This window comes from Tachysurus vachellii, chromosome 26, assembly GCF_030014155.1.
Source record: "Tachysurus vachellii isolate PV-2020 chromosome 26, HZAU_Pvac_v1, whole genome shotgun sequence".
In the NCBI taxonomy this organism is placed as follows: Eukaryota; Metazoa; Chordata; class Actinopteri; order Siluriformes; family Bagridae; genus Tachysurus; species Tachysurus vachellii.
Genome location: NC_083485.1, coordinates 4,147,450 through 4,165,626, shown reverse-complemented (window position 1 = coordinate 4,165,626; position 18,177 = coordinate 4,147,450). Strand labels below are relative to the sequence as shown.

The window sequence follows — 18,177 nt, the reverse complement described above, 5'->3', positions numbered from 1 at the left end:
GGACCTTTCATAGGCCCACAGGTCTACATGGATTGTGCTATAGAAAGGCTAAATGTTTGCTAATTGACTTCCATTAGTGTTATGTGTAAGGGAACTCTATACTAAATACTATATAATCTTTATTTATATAAATAACATCATGAGCTAATGCAGATGATAAGCAGACATTTGACTCTATCAAGCATTACATTCAGAGTTCCCACGATGCAGCATCGAACCCTGCCTCAAATAAAGCACTTACAGTACTTACTTTAGATGAATGAATTAATGAATAATGTCACTTTGGCATATTAGAAGGCTTAATCATATAGTTAGAGGAGAGTGTAAGGTTAGGTTAGGGTTAGTGTACGATGTTCATCATCATCATCATCATCATCATCATCATCCGAATATTGAGTTGTGCTCTTGACAGGACAAAGACTTTGACAATTTGACAAGAGAAAGAGTCGGTTCTAGGGTTAGGGTTAGTTAGGGTTACTGGTGACCTGGGTAAATTTATATGATTCAGTGAAAAGAATCAGATTTGGGGCAGATTTGGGGCACCCCATCAGGGTGGCAATTTAGCTTAACTCAAAGGTTTATCTGACCCTGTAGCACCTTTATAACCACACCCATGTTTTTTTTTACTTTTCTGGAAATAGTTTAAACTGGAAAAACAAAACAAAACAAAACAAAAATACTCATTTCCTTCACTATTTTCACATAAGTGGTGTATAATAAGCATAATATTATAGCCAAGAGAGCATTTTTGTGAAACTCGAGCTGGCTCTCCTCCCTCCCTCATCTCTCTCTCTATCTCTCTCTCTCTCTCTCGCTCTCTCTCACACACACCCAAACACACACACACACACACTATCTCTCTCACACACACACACTCTCTCTCTCTCACACACACACACACACACACACACACACACTGCACAGTCGCGTGCTCAGATTGGAAAGCGTGCACACTGTATTTTTTTCTCCTTTCTCTCCAAACTGCGGGATAACTGAAGGGAGAAAATGCTGCCAAAGAGCTCGGTTTTACTCCTCACACTATTTATCTGTTACTTCACTCAGGAAGGTAAGTGTATTTATTTAGTTCTCGTGCTGTTCTTTTCCCTGAACGTGTTTGTTTATCGCGAGGAAAACTTTGTCAGATCTCAGACCACGCGCGGTTCAACAGGGATGCGCGCGAGCCTCCTGAGGTAAAGACACCTCATCTTGTAGCATGTTGTTTTTTTCTTCTTCCCTGAGGTAAAATACACAAAACCCCTTAACATTTTCAGAAAATAAAATATCTCACGTTTTTAGACGCTCATTAAGTTTATCTGGGCTTACTCTGTTTAGCAGGGAGTGTCTTTACTTTTGCTTCTTACTGTTAAATAGATGAAAACACATTTCAAAACTAATTTCAGGTTGCTATTTTTTTTAAATACCAAAATAAGTCAGTATTAAAGCTGGATTTTGATATAGATTTTGATTGAGGGTTATACAAAAGAGACTAAACTAGTCTAGTTTGTTATTCAGTGCATTGATGTGGCAAATGTGTTTGTCTTGGCTGAATCAGATACCTCAGTCTGCTTAGACCTAAAAGATTGAACAACACTGGACCCTTTTTAGTGCAATATCAATTTATTATAGTATTTTCTTATGTTATTAAGTGTATCTACACTTGTAAGATCCTGTAACCCATTGCAAAGCTTATTCTTTGTCGTTACAGCCCCATTCGGATGAGATTAGTAAAGGAACCATTACTTTTCTAGACTCTTTGGGATTTTAATCCTGTCTGAATATTAATCATAATCTTAATGTATTCTCATACAAAATGCTGGAGGAGTTTTTTTTTCCTATCCTGTGATGAAGAGAAAAGGTTTTGCACTTTACGATACAGAATAAAGAAACTCCAGGAAGTTCTCTTTGTCTTCTTTTTTCTCCTTAAACCCATAACCAAGTTTTGTGATTGTAATCACTGCAGACTTTATCTGACATTGTTACTTAACACACTATGAAAACAATGTCACCAGCTATTGGTCTTATTTACCCTTTGTTTTAAAATACAAGTGCCTTTGAATATAGTTTGTATGGGATGTATATCGTGTAAGTTTAATCAGATACTTATAGTTCGATTAAAGTTACGGAAGCGTGGTACTGTTTTAGTAATTAGAAATGATACGAGGATGTTACACTTTATAGTAGTCGTATATTCATTTAGTTGGTTAATACGAAGCCACTTTAGGCGAAATATTATAAAAGCTTGGCGGTTGTGGTTTAGGGCAATTTATTTTAGATTAATTATTTTCACAATACACAAGCAAGACTGTCCTGAGGGCACAAGATTAGAGCACCTAAACAAAACAAGACTCCTAATCCATGTTCCACTTCTCTTAACCCTCTTTCTATCCTTTTTACTCAGAAGACCCCTCCCAGAGTCTTGCCCTACCCATTTATCTCTCTCTCTCTCTCTCTTTCTCTCTCTCTCTCTCTCTCCCCCCCCCCCCCCCCGTACCCCTTTCACACACACACACACACCCCTTCCATAGTGGTTGTTCCATAACACTGATCTCTCCGTAAGCATTTATCAAGTTCCTGTTTTTCCCTTCTGGTCACCTTGTATTAATTAGACCTCCCTCCTTTGCCTCTGTCAATCTCAAACCCCATAGCCTATATGCAGGACAGCCGTCTGTTTTGGGATTATTGAGTGGACTGTCATGATATCCAACCCCCCCAATATGGTTCCTTATGACGAAGAGGGTCACCTTGCGCACTTTGACAGAGAAGGCTGTTTTTCATTCACAAGTTGACACAGATACAGTTGATAATGTTATTGGGCATTGCATCAAAACAGGGTTTCTTAATTGGGTTGAGACTGGAGATAATTTATGTCTTGTCAAAGGTTTTCTGGTGATGCTTTACTAGGTATGGGGGGTGTGTAGAACCTTATAGTTGAATTAGTATTTTTTTAACAAAACCTGACCAATATAAAGTGATCTGACTCCAGTTCCGTTTAATTGTCGAAAGGCTTTGCAATGAAAGCAGCAGGATGGTGTTAAATACTGACTGACTTATCTGAAGTGAGTGAGGGTCCCTCCGTCCATATCTGAGCAGCCATGGATGAAATTGGTTAATGAATAGGTGTACGTTAAAACAAATTGGAAAGAATAAAGTCTTCTGCTAACTTAAGCCATTTTTATTAGGCCTGGTTTCGTTCTCCTCGATAATGGTATTTCAATCCAGTATTTTATTTGAATTTGGTAATAAATCTGATAATATAAATACAAAAATATTGCAAATGTAAGTACGGTTGGCTGACATGGAAGTGGTCTCTTATAGTCATCTCAAACAATGTGAAAAATTGCCAGACACAGAGCTTTGCTGGTTTCACAGCTATTACTGGCAGGGATCAAGAAACACGTGGGTGCAATAGGGGAGCCAACTGTGCAGCATAAAACTTTAATGCGAATTTACCTTGAATACACTTTTTTATTTCTTCTTCTTACAGTTGGGAGATCTGCTTAAATTTGTGAAAAAATCTGCTGAAAGACATCAGTTCAAACTTTTCAGTTTTCCTTTCCAGGGAGATGCTCCATATTCAGACTCCCTGCTTCCATCTTCCAACCATGTGGCTGTTCCACAACCTTCTGTTCAATTCCCAATCTGCTCTTGCAGTATTGGGAAGGTTTAGTAATCTTTTGTATTATTTGTATTTTGCAATTTTCACTTAAACATATCCCGGCTAGACGTGTCTGCAGAACGAACACCGCTTTATACTTATCATGTCCATATAAAAATCCAGACTGATTACTGCAATAGCTGTATTTGCAGCACTGAAACAAAAATTCTATGGTTCTAGACTTCTATATGATTTAACCAGAGCTCAAATAAGTACTGGAATTCAGAGCGTGACATCAGGATCGGTTACTGTGACTGTGGCATAGTAAAGACACAACACAAAGATTTGTTGATGTTTTTCTGCCACATGGTATTTTGAAGTAGACCAGTTACATCCTTAGTGTGCAGCAGACAGGAGTCTTAGTCTTAGTCTACAGGATTCAAATCCTTTCAATAGACTACTATTCAAATCAATTAATATTGAAATCCTGTGGTCTCATAAAACTGAGGGTACGCTATGAATAAAACATACTATTTGTTCTACCATTATAAGGTCTAATTTTCACCTTTAAACTTATCGTTTTCAGGTAACAGACGTATACTCGGTGGCATCACCATCACAACAAGGAACGTTACCTTTATTTTCTGAGAGACGGTAAAAGTTACAGCTCTGCTAATCGTTACTGTTAACTGGAAATTTAATATCTCTAATAATTATGAAAAGTTTAGTCACATACAGTAGTCAAAGGAGTTCTTTAGTGGATTCACCACTGGTTGATGTTGAAGTCTTGAGTTTCACTTGATGGCTCCAGGTCCTTTTCAGGCGGGGGGTGATTTTCCTTGTGCGGGTGCAGACCTTGCAGCTGTGTTGCTTTGTCCACCTCATATTCCTGCATGAAACTAAATGACAGCCATATTTAAGTAAGTCCAGATCTGATGGAGGCCATGTTTGCCATACACAAAGACCTCTTGTTCAATTGGATCTGAGTTATGTGTATTTCCATTAGTTTATAACTTATAAATTTCTTTCATATAGTATAAATAATTGACTTGTGCCAACTTGACACTACCTGACTCTAAAGATCAGCATTACGGTATTGTTTAGACTACGACTGTGATCTGTTGCAATCTCTTGTTTTTTATTTGAAAGACAGGCTATACAGTCTTTCGAGGAGGAGCGATTAGCAACGATTGTACAATTGTGAGGAAAATTGTATACTGTGCTTCACCAGGAATCATCTCGTGCATTTGGGTATGACATGGTGAATAATTTATAGATAGAATTAATATTATCATGCTTCTATTTTGTCTGAGTCGTCCCATACAAAACGATGGCCGATCAGCCGGATTCAGGGATCTGCTGCGCATGACAATAGATTTGTTTCAGAAGATCAAAACGACTCCCATTGGATTCCTATTGGCTCTTTGTCAGTGCTGGCTTTGCTACTACATAGAGGGGTTCACAATACAGACAATCAAAAGTTATTGACTAATATATTATGTTTATAATTATATTATTACTATTATTATTATTGCTAATATTATTATCCATTAGAGTACTTTTTGATCATAAGCACTATTTAGAAGACAGTATGTGCTCTGCTCAGGCCCGGTCAGCCATGCCAGCCCTCATTCAGCAGGCTGTTTGATCACGTCCCGAGCCCGAGGCTTGCTGTGCCCAGCCCTCTAAGCCTTGATGAGGCGAGACAGCGACTAGACGACAGCCATGCTTCCCGTTCCTTCAAATCAACTGCTTCAGAGCACAGCCAAGACAAAAGGCCCGGGATTCCTGAGCCGAGCGCCACCATGACGCTTTTGAAAGAGCATAATGGAGAGACGATGATACTGGGAGCTCGTGTCTGAGACCCAGCTGGTAGGTTTGGAAGAAGGTTGAGATCTTTATCTGCACTAGCTTGGTCTTATCAGGCCTGCTCAATTGAACACTAAGACGGAAAAAATCTCCCTTACTATCAAGATCATTCCAGAGGCACAAAAATTAGTTTTCTTAGGAAGAAAGTAAAATGTGAGGCAATTCTTGCCGGGATAGTTTCTAGTGTAGTGTTTCATTTGGCTGTGGATTTTGTAGACAGGGTAATTTTATGATTCATATTAAGGACCTGGCTGCGTGTTGGAATTAGCATTGGCTTTGGATACAAAGCGTGGGCTTTGTCTGATTTATTCAAAAGTCTTTGGATATGACCGTTGTTAAGAAAAAATGACCACAACAGTCAATAGAACCAGCTCATTTCGGTCGAAGAGGACTAAAAGAGGTTTTGGCCAAACGTTGGATCAGGTTCAGTGTTTGCTTGTTCGCTTGCTTATTAAAGTCACTTGTGGAGACTAACCGCGGTAATTGGGCATTAGAGCACAAGGGGGTGAAGAATCTACAGTGGACGCATGCCAGCTCTCCTTTTCACTGTATAATTGAAACAGAACAGGAAAAAATATGAGCCGCAATCTCTCAGAGCTTCCACTTTGAACCTTTAAAAGCCGTGAAAGGGAAATGAAATTGGATTTATAACACCGGAACATCCTGTGTTTATTATTGCCTTGCTGGACGCCTCTGACTAATCCAATACTGGAAATTAGAATTCATAGTCGAGTAGTTATATTGCTATTCAATGTGCAGGACAGATGACTTTATTTCCTCCATACAAAAATGTTTGGCAGTGCATTTGAATGAAAAAGAAGAGCCAAACCTAGAGATAAAAGGCTTTAATTAGCAGGTTATGTCCCTAGTAATTCTTTTAGCTATATCTCCTTATTATGTGCCACGGTTCTAATCAGCTTAACTCGTTTTCTTTTCAATATGATGTATTAAATGGCCAATCAGTTTTTTGAAGGCTCCATCTGGACCATGTTGTCATGTCTGTCTCTGACAGGAGGTTGATCTGGGATCTGGAAGAAATCCCAGAGTTGTGTGGGGATTTTTTTTTTTTTTAAAAAAAAACCACCCCTAATGTAGTTTCCTCCAGAACCCCATCCCATCCCCCTCATAAATCTTTAGTAGCATCTTCGCTCTTGCCCATGCTTTCTTTTTCTTCTCAATAGCTGCACACCCCCTGGTGCCCTGAGATGGTGGGTGTATGTGTGGGTGTAGGAGGAGATGCTTCAGTTTACAGAAATCATTGACTTGTAGAAGAGTCCACCATCCCTCACAGTTTTACAATTTTTCTTCTCTTGTGCACAGATAAATGCCCCACCGAATTCCCCCACCAACCCCCCCACCTCTGGGATTTCCACTCAGCACTTGGCAGGGAGTTTGTCCTGCCACTCTGAGGGAGCATGAAGCTTTAAACCCTTTGTGTAAATAACATTTTTTACTTCACTTTATCTTAACAGACAATCAGAACCACATCGGTTTTTCATAAAGCCGTTATGCTAGTCCTTGAGATTCGATGCAGACTACAAAAAAGCAGACTGTTCCAGTTTTACTAACCACAGAGCACTCTGAAGTGTATAGATATGCACACATGACCGTGCACATGTCTCATTATGCCTTGGGTTGGATGTCAGTGGTTTTTGAAATTCAATGCAGGGTGCATGGTATACTCAAGAAACCCTGTCTCCATTTAAAGTGGCCTTTTGCAACAAAAAAGCTGTCAACATGTAACTTTTAGGTTCCTCTCTGGTCACCTCAGGCAACGATAGCGCAAAACACGACACGCCTTTCTTTTGTCCTCTAATATGGTCTAATCCTGTGAACCTGCACCTCTTAACCCTGCAGAGCACTCTGTCTTGAGTTACCTTTAACTGCAGCTATGATTTTTCTCCTGTGATGACATCTTCCAAAAACAGAACATAAATCATTTTCACAGTAGTGGACAAATCGTAAATCCATTAGCTAGCGCTCTGGGAAAGTTAAAGCTCCAGTGAAGTGCATTACGTCAAGACACATCAGATGAATACCTTTAAAGGTAATTCTACTTACCTTTAAAGGTGAGGTCTCCGTTGTTTGAGAAATGCTTCAGAAAACTGCGTCGGGCCGCCAAACAAAAACAAAACTGACGTGTAGCCAATGAGCAGAAAGGGGCGTGTCTTGTCAATATGGGCGGAGAGAGTGTTCAGTGGGCATGTGTGACATTATCAGAAAGCGGTTTTAACATTGACACGGAGGATAAAAACAAAGAAAGAAAGCGAAGAAAGGCTTACGATAAGGTAAGAAGTAGGACCCGTGTTATATAGGATCAGCTTTCCAGCGCTGGAGAGAACTGAACGTCTTCCGTGTGAAACGGAGCTAAACCTTTCACGGTACAACACACAGTACTATAAAAACACATTTGTATTACCATAGTATTACTCATTGAGTTCATTTATTGATAAAAATATCCCCTCGGTCAGCTGCCCCAGCAGGTTCCGCCATAATACTTGTCTGGGTTATACATGGGTTATACTTGTCTGGTGTATGTGTGGGGGCGGAGCTATCAAAACAGGGGTGGGACCCATTTGGGGTGGGGTGTGTTTGTTTTGGTGATTTCAAATGTCAACATTGGCTTTCAAACAACGGAGACCCCACCTTTAAGGCACATATATGAATAAACTTGAATAGTCTGGACACTAAATTGCCAGGATGCCTGGTCCACGATTTGTCCACCTCATCTCTAAATGTTTCTTTCTAAATCTAACAAACGTACCATCCGTTTTTTCCAACACTTTAATTCTTTTGCTCCAGAGACGTGAGATAGAGTTTATACAGTTGAGTAAATATTAGACAAGCACTTGTAGCCACTCTGCAGAGCCAGCCTATCAAATAAACACAGCATTTGCTTTCTCTAAAATGTCAAATTACTAAATGTCATCTCAAACCACATAAACAGGCTGCCCTTCTCTCTTTGGCGCTTATCGTGTTTGAGGTTGGCCTTTAAAAGAGAACGGCCTGAAAGCCAGAGCAAGCCTTCACAAGTTCAAAGAGTGCGACTCCTTACTATGCACGTCGGTGCTCATCCTTAAAAAAGTGTGGCATGGTTTTCTATCCACAGGGAAAGTCCTAATCTCATGTTAGACCAAATTCCTCCATGGCTAACAAAAATCTAAAGATTTAAATGTGATTAGCTCACATTGAATACAAGGTGATAAGTTTCATTTGAACGAGGTCATACAAGCGTAGACGAATCATAAATTCTTTTAACCGTTCGATGGAGAATAAGCAATTCCTGGATGTGGTTCATTTATGTAAGCTTCATTTTTTTCTTGTAATGTCTCTGGTAAAGTCTTTAGATGATGGTTGGCCATACCGTTGTTGTGTCAACACTGCAGTTAATGTAATGTTTGGCTAACTTCAAAACTATACTCTTAAAAACAACGGTTCTTTGACAGCATCGTTGAGGAACATTTTGTATACATGGAACATTTTCAGGTTCTTTGTAAGGGAAAAAGTTCTTTGGGCAACAAAACGACATCACTGCAAAAGCCCATTTTTTTGGTTCTTTCTGGCACCTTTATTTTTAAGAGGATATTAGTTGGAAAGGTTCTATTTATAAGCCTGTTATGCACTTTTAGCAAGTGTTCTAACCAAAAAAACCATCGAGGAACCGTTTACCCTTTATTAGTATTCGGAGTCTGGCACGGTGGGCGTTTTACTTTTTCTTGTATGAGCACCCACGACAAACCTCGAGCAGCCCTCGCCGGCAGTCCGGCACGGTGCCAACATCCTGCCACCACCATCCATCTCTCCACTCCTTCACAGGCTCCCTGTAGATCTCATAATCAAGTACAATGAGTTTGTAATGGCACATCCAGTACGTAGAGACGAGCTTACATATGCCCATGCATATTCATGTGTGTTGCCCCCACACAGACCACCGACTGCTGTAGCAGGATTTCGCTTCCTTTGTTCTTCAGCTCAACGACTGACAATGGAATAATTACATCTGGCAAGATGGTGTGTTTAGCACAGCTTTTGCAGGAATAATTGCCATCAATTTTTTTTTTTTTTTTAGAAATACTCAAGGAGATGTCCAAATTAGTATTGGAATTAGTATGGAATACTCAAACTCGATGATAAACATCAGTGACTCACCCGGACAACTAAACCTTTGTTTAGTGACAAATAAGCAACAAAGAATCTACGCATGCTGTACACATGCTATATAAATATATACTCTGAGAAAGTCATGTGAGAAAGTACAAATGCTTGGGAGCTTTTTGTGCTAAAGTATTTACTAATTATACCTGCTGAAGTATCGGATTCGTCTCAGGTGATTGGGAACGCACCCTAATATGACCTCCTGCTCTTGTATCCCATCTTCCTGAAGGTTTGGACACAGATTTCAGCTCACCACGGTTGTACAATGGTTTCACTCTCCTGTGATTTCGAACCAGTCTGGCCATTCTTTTCTGACCTCTTTTAAGAGGTCACCTCTCTTTTAAACCAATGTGTTTCTAACAAAAGAGACCTGCCACTGACCTGATATTATTTGTTTCTCACACTCCGGTCGATCGTTTTTTTTTGTTTGTTTGTTTTTTTTACGAACAGTGTGTTTGAAAGATCCTGTCACACATTTTTTTGTCAATACGGAAACACATCAAGAAGAATTTCGATCACCTCCAACCCAATTCCAAGCCATGTAGAAACAATAAAATATTGACTATGTTGAAAAGAGATTATGAGGGTTTTAGGTAGGCCTACATACAGCCTGCATACATGTTATGTCATGTGCTCTTTTATTGATTGAGCCCATCCTGCACCACCACAAGTCCTCCTACGAAGGCTTATAGTAAAGGAGAAATGCGTCGTTTTCTAGTAAATAGTGTGGCCGATAGTGACCATGTGTGCAAGTTTTATTCACACTATTAAGACCATCACCACTGGTGCATCTTGGACACTTCTCATTAGTGTTTCTTCCAATGATTCCTGTTTGTACAGTAAAATATTCTTTCTATAGTAACTACATACTCATCCATCACTGCCTTCCAAACCAATTAACTATTTACTTTATAATCAGGATATTTTCCATTGTAGTTGAACATTCCTGTTGGCATTGGTAGCTCAAGCAGTTAAGGCTGTTGGCTGTTGATCAGTGTTCAAGCCCCAGCTCTGCCAAGCTGCCACTGTGTGGCCCTTGTGCAAGGCCCTTAACCCTCTCTAGCTCCAGAGGTGCTGTATCATAGCTGACCCTGTGCTCTGACCCCAAAGTCCAAAGTCTTCTTCTTCTAAAAAAGACATTGTTAGGAAGCAGGACTCGGTGTGCTGATTTATTCGTAAAAAGAGATCAGCAACATTCACTGTTCAAATGTGAGGATTTATTTTTATCATGCACAAACAGCAGTATGAATTTCAGTCTGAAATACCCAGAAACAACGCAATTTTGTTACTTGTCGAACTGTTTTATTTAACATGCGATTGCTCATGCAATGTTTAACCCACGCTTTTGGATCTCGCTGGGTCAGTACATCTGCAGGGCATCGAAGCGAAACAAACACTAATGTGAGTTGGTGGTCCTGAATAATGATGTGGTATCACTGTAGCAAAGGGCCTGAAGGCATGATGTTTAACCTCAGGTCGCTGTTTCAGATGCGGAGAATCCACCAGAGATTCCAGTCCTCCAGGGACTTCTTACAAAAGCCAACATTGTTTGAAATGAATCTTCTGCAAAAGCTTGATCCAAAAAAAAAAAATAATAAAAAAAATCCCATGAATGTTGAAGTGTGTGATAACATAGTTCTGTTTGTTTTAATAACAGGAGTGACTGACAAGTAGATATCGCACCTGTCCTCGAAGCAGAACGTTGGTGGCATTTTTGTTTCCGAGTCTCGAAAAGAAATGAAATGACATCAGCTGTCTTTTACGGAAGGAATTGTTCTCTATGAATAAAAAACACTTTTTAAAAATTACAAAAAAATATATATATATATATGTGTAGTATAATTTTGTAGTATAATTTAAAATGAAATATATATTAATTAAATAAATACAATTATATAAATATTTTATATATATATATATATATATATATATATATATATATATATATATATATATATATATATATATATTAAATATAATATATAAATGTATATATATGTACATAAATGTATATATCGTCGCTGACGGGCGGAATCCTCGTATCTCCAAAACCATTATTTTTCAGGAAATTAAAAAACGGCGTATTTTTTTGAGTTATTAAACATTGTATCGTTAAAGTTGTTATTATACCTTATATTGCTATCATATACTGTTGTGTACCAACATTAACACAACATTTTCCCAAAGTCACGTTTTATCGGAGATACAAGCTTTATGACTTGGGAGCAGGGAGATACTCGATAAGAACGGTACGGACACAGACGTTGAACAGCAGTGTTCAATAAAGTCTGCGGTCACGTTGAGCCTTTTGACAAGAGACAAGGCATCAATAGTTAACCAAAGCTAATGACTGTAGTTACATACATCTTCCTAAACTCTATTTTAAAGGTTTAAGAGCTATAAGTGATGCAATACAAAACACTAAAAATACTAAGCTCTCCCGCGGAGTGAAGAAGAGGTGGAGTTACGAGGTTTCTCAGACAGTTGAAGTGTCCAATGGAGTTAAGAGATTTGCGCTCAAGCTATTTTCAAGACTTTAGATTGGTTAATAACTTGTAAAAATTACAGACCCACGTGGGGACTGACCAATAGCATCGATATGTGAAAAAATATGAAATTGACATAGGAAGTTTCCGCCCGACAGCGACTATATATATATATGAAAGTGTTCCCATCCATTAGGTCTTTGTTTTACAATTTCACAGTCCGTTGTACTCTTTAAAAGAATCTGAAAAACACATAAAACCTTAATTCTTCTATTATATGGTGTGTTTTGGTTCCCCGCTCATTTTCTGCACTGTAAAAAATCACGGCTTTTTTTTTGGGGTACATTAATGACTACTGGTGTCATTGGCTAACAGAAAGAAGGTGGGATTTATATTTGATTACACCGTATACTGAGTTCAGGTGTATTTTATTTTATTTTATTTTTAAACAGCTGTGAGTCAAATCTGCCTTGGTTTTTAGCAAGGTTTAGGAATCAATTCTTTAGTGATGATTAAAAAACATTTGAACCTTAGTTTTTGAGTGATTAAGGAGCACGTCTGAGAACAGTCTGTTATGGAGAAGTTAAGTGCTCCTCACAGTATGTGTAAATTCCAGGCTGTAGGCTGTGGAGTGTTTTAATGGACCAGAAAGTTAGCTAAATCTCACTTTAGAGTGAATAAAAGAACCATTTTAGCGTATCCTGTGGCTCGCAAATTATACAGACACCAAGCTTTTCTTTTTTTTTCTTCTTTACAGGACAGGGTCTTTTTTAGTGGTTGTTTTATTTATGCCTTTTATCTTTACTGTTTAACCCCTTGCCCTGGAGGTGGTAACTTCTCGAGACACTCCCACGGGACTCCCAGCTGTCCCTGGCGGCCAAAATGTACAGCATGTTCTTGAAAGTTGCCATAAGAAAGTGGAAATTTGCTTGTCTCAGACATATGGGTGCAGTGTTAGGTCTGAGAACCGGATGAATCAGACTCCCAAAATGTTATTGTTGTGTCTTTTTTTTTACAGACAGAAGTGTGCGTGAGGATGACGGCAAAAACTACTGCACAACAGTATAACACGATTTTTATACCGCCGGGCCACAAAGTAAAAATAGTCAGCCTACTAATTTGCACTGTACATGCAGTTCTGTTGTAAGAACAAACTCTCTCTGTCCAACAATGTTTCCTCCACCTTCAAGTTCGTTTTCATGTCTGGGCATTTTATTTTCATGATGTAGGGGTTGTGCAGATGTCTATCAGATTGCAAGCGATTAAACGTCGTGAGAGTTTCGATGCTCCTGCAGCATGCGCTCGACCTTATTCACCTAGCATTCCATTTCAATCAACATCGCTATGCACAAATCTTTTTTTTTTTTAGCACCTGTCCGGACACCAGCGTCCATTATTCTTTTTACGATCGCAGCTACAGCCTCACGGACATTTCACTGTGAATCAGCACATTTGCATCTCCTATTCTTCCTCTGTCTATGAAGGCTCGTCATTTTTCAAACGCTCTAAGAGGGTCATAACCTCTGTGCCTGTCAGGCTGGCTCTTCTCATTAAACCTGGCCATAAACTTCATTTATATGCAAATATTCATTAAAGTAAAGACTGGAACGACTCGATGCCTGAGGTTTATAGCCATTCCTAGACGTAACATGCTTGAATTAACTTAAGATATTTAAATCTTCAGTCAGTTGGAAGAAGATCTCAAGGCAGAACAAAAAGAAAATTCTTTTATTAAGCCATTGTCAGTTTTTTCCCCCAGATATATCTCTGGGTTAGCCAAAAGTTAGCCCTGCTTCCTCTATGTCAGTTTCGGGAGCTTACTGTGTCTATTTCTTCTTACACGGCTCGTTTGATGTCTTCACAGAGCAACGTTATGCGTCCCACAGAGAGCATAAACCGGCCATTCATGATAAAAATGTCAACACAGGTGGCATAGACTTACAGACAGCGTACTGTGATAAAGTCCTCCCAGCTGCGTTTCTCAAGATTTAGCACCAAGTCATGCACGTCTCGCTCAGCCTTTACGTCAGAGCCGCGTGAAGACAGAAGACGGCCGTCGTCCGATTCATCTTTTCTAGACCGAATCCCGTCTAGTCACTGTTTTATTAAAAAGGCGCGGATTACATCCGGGGATTTTCCCAAAGTATTACGGTCCTGGACGACCTTTCTAATAACTTTGCTGCTTCATTCCCTCTGATTAATCTGCATCCACCAAACCTGTGAGGTAAATCCATTAGTCTGTTATAAGGCTATTCATTTTAGGCTTCAGGGCATTCTTATAAAAGAAAGTTTAACCCCCTAATGCAGATGGAGCGACTCTGAACCTTTATGAATAAATAAATCAGACAAGCTGTGAAAATCCAGCTAATGTCAGATTATGCCACGTTATTGACATTATTGATCACTCCACATGACTGCCTAGATTATGAGCTGTGAATTATATATGTTTCCAGAAGTTCCACAGTGAGATACCACTAATTCCTCTTCCTTGGTGGTCACCTGCAAAAATACCACCCGTTCCGTTCACATGGCGCTAGCATGCGGAGTCTGGCATGGTGGGCGTATTACTTTTTCTTGTATGAGAACCCTCGACAAACCTTGAGCAGCCCTCGCTGGCACGCCGGACGCCGCGTTTTGTAGAAAAATCTTTTTTTCCAATGCTAATACGTGTACTGTGTTCCTCAGGGTTCATTTCCTGTTTTTTTTTTTTTTGTTTTTTTTTACCTTTTCTCTGGCTCATGTTTTAGATCTGGTTTGGATCTTTCTATAGAAAGTTATATAGAAGGTATAGAAAGTACCTTCGTTTGCGTTCGTATCGGCAGCCTGCCACATTTGTAACGTTTTGAAAAATATTTTCCCATTTAAATGGGGGATGTGGTAGCCTAGTGGTTAAGGTGTTGGGCTACCAATCGGAAGGTTGTGAGTTCGATTCCTACAGTACGTCCACCAAACTGCCACTTCTGCGCCCCTGAGCAAGGCCCTTAACCCTCAATTGCTCAGTTGTATAAAAAATGAGATAAAATGTAAGTCTCTCTGTATAAGGGTGTCTGCTAAATGCTATAAATGTAAGTGGAAACACACATGAATCTTTATAGTTCTTTAGAAGATTTGTAGGATTCTGCTTTTAAAGGCAACGTCTAACATTTAAAATCTACCACTACTGTGCTGTTTGCTGAAATGCACTTCATTCCAGCGATAATACACGTACAGTGTTCCATAGGGTTCTTAATTTTCAGAAGGGTCTCTGTAATGAACCCTTCATGTTTCCTCAGAGGGACAATCAGGGACTTCTAGCCCCCCTTCCACCCCACCCCGTTTTTTTAGACAAGTTTAGTGTAGTATTACTTGTTGCCATCTGTTAACGCTGGATGTTTAACGCCTGAATAAAATACAGTTTGTCACGATCATATAAATTTTTGACAAACAACGAAATGAAACTCATCTGTGAGCACTTTGCTTTAGCTGCTTCCTGTTAAAGTCAACAGGTCGAGTGGGCGGGTAACTCCGCTACAGCCCAGCAGGTTAACGCCACCTCCAACTGACCAGCATCTGCTCATGCAGCTGACAGCGGGAAGTGTAATATCAACAGGAGATCGTGCAACAAGCCGCTCGCATTAAAGATGTCACGCGATTAACTGGGAAGAAACACAAGCTTGAAGTATTACAAAAAAGTCTGTGAGGTAAGGTGCCTAGAAATAAGTGACGACGACTGGACATCCATGTAAGCACCTTTACCAAGTCCCCTCAATGTGATTATAATATAAAATGACAAATAAATGGCCTGATTATTAGTTCTGTCTGAAGCAGAGAGGGCTCCATGTAGAACTCCTTTATATTGGTAAGGAAATTATCCTAAAAAAAAACACTACTGAAGAGAAAATGCGGTTGAAAACGAAATTCTCTTAAACTTTTTTTAAACACAACAGTATGAAATACAACGTTCTCTGCTTTAGATAAGGAGTTTGGGACTGATTTGTGGGCTGATTTTCAAAAGAGATTGCTTTCTATTTCATTTCATGTCCACTTTTTTTTCTTTCTATTATCCACTTCCTTAGCAATGAATCATTCAGTAGACCCACTAAGTATTTTAAATAACCAGAGGCAACACATCTCAAGCAGAAGTGGAAATTTGCTTTAATTGCAGGTTTGATCAAAGAGCATGTAGATTGTTCTTTTTAAAGCACCGTTGACATTAATGGTGTTGACAATAAATCAAAATTAATTTATCCAGAAGCGGGAGTGTCCAATGACATGCGGATTCCTGAAGTCTTGCCCAAGGAGAGAAAAAGAGAAGTTTTCAATGGATCCCCAAACAAACGGAATTCAGAATTGAGGCCAGAACTGCAGGGTGGTGGGAGCAGTGTGTAGTGGGATTGATGGAGGATGAACAAACTGGCATGGACTTAACACAGAGACTGATTCAAGAGCCTAGAAGATTTGATCTGTCAGCCAGAAAAGACTAATGATTTGTCCATGAGATCGTCTAATTCGCATTTAGGCTTCAGATCAGGAGTCTCTGTAAAACAGATATCACTTAACAGGAAAATTCACCGAAATATAAAACTTAATTGGAGATTAATAATCTGGAATGGAGGTAGGTCAAATGCCATAGAGGCGATTAACCAAGAACATGGTTGGTGCCCTCAACATTTCATCAACACACTATCGATTATACCAGCTGATATAGATATTATACAAATTCTATTGTTTCGCTTTCAGACTATGACAAAGGGATTGCTGTCAGGCCTAGATGAAGACTAATGAAATGTTTTCCTTCAGGGTTGCCTTGGCTGAAAGATCAAGGAGATCTTTGGTCTTTATCTTTGAACTCCATGTTTCAAAGAGATACTTAAAGATTAAGGGCCTCTCTTCGCCCCTCTGCGATATTAGACGCTGTTAAAAGATCACTTGTGCGTCAGAGCATGTAGAGCAGATCGTCCAGAATTATGCCAAATTGACTCGATGTTAACGACTGAAAATTGATTTAATTTGGATAACAGAAAAGAAAAAAGAAACGTAGCATAAGCGTTGACCTCATTCTAATTTGTCGTACACTTTCTGTTTTTATTTCAGATTTATATTCTACTATCACTAGTTATATTAGATATTTATATCAAGCATTTTACTTACACGTACTACCTGCACAACTACGTGTTTATGTAATACAGTAATACAGATGGTAAAAAAAAACAACCCCGACATAACATTAATAAGAAATTATTAAAAGAGGAAGTGAATTTTTTTTTGTCTTGACCTAAACAGACTACTTTCCAGGTGGAAAACATCAGAACTCGTGCTGCCTTGCCGTTTAGGTAGCTTTAATTTCCTGCTGTAGCTTTCCCAGCATGCATCTCTTTCAGTTCCGGCTTGTCTCAAACCTTTCTGTGACTAATGGGATATAAAGCAAAGGAAATCATCAGCTTTGGTCTAAGCAAGATCGAAATACCAGGCGAGATGCGGAGGCTCGTGCTTGTCACTCATAGTACGTGAGGTCCCCCAATAAACAAGGGCTTCCCATGACCTGTTGCTGTCTCAGCAGCCCAGACTACCCTCACAAATCATTAGACAAGTTTCTCTTGGAGCAGGTGTGAATGGGGGGTCAGTTAGCTTCTCCAGCTGCATCTGTCCTTTATGTGGCAATCTGAGAGGCAGATAAGACTTGACCTTTGGTTCCTGACCGTTAAACTCTATCTTCAGCACATGCTGATCCATCACAGCTCTGTTGGGAAGAGGTTCTCTGACAAGAGTAAGACCAGAACAGGAGCTTCTGCTTAGTGTCTTACAAGTTGACTATTATCGCTGTCCAAGCATTATCACATCGCCAAAGAAAGTAAACAGTACTTGATGGATACTCGCTGTGTCCGTCTTCCATTGTAAAAATGTGTTGTAACGAGAAGCAGAGCAAATTTGTTTGGATTGCAGCTGGGACCATTGGCCTGCTTGGACATATAGGGAGCTTAAAGGGAGCAAAAGTTCATGTCAACAGAACCTGGTGGTAGAGAAGACTAACACAGCCTTAAATTTGTATCACATGGAGCGAAAGCTATGATAGGGCATCATTTGAAGAGAAAA

At 39.5% G+C, this 18,177-nt stretch overlaps 1 protein-coding gene across 2 annotated transcripts in view; it reads left to right on the top strand.

Moving 5' to 3' along the window:
* The first annotated feature begins 892 nt into the window (after positions 1–892).
* The window catches only part of mcama (melanoma cell adhesion molecule a), a 38,917-nt gene continuing 21,632 nt past the window's right edge, over positions 893–18,177 (top strand). For both annotated transcript variants that reach the window (XM_060863542.1, XM_060863543.1), the window contains exon 1: positions 893–1,066. In XM_060863542.1, coding sequence (XP_060719525.1) covers positions 1,006–1,066 — 61 coding nt within the window. In that variant the 5' untranslated portion in view covers positions 893–1,005. The remainder of the gene's footprint in view (positions 1,067–18,177) is intronic.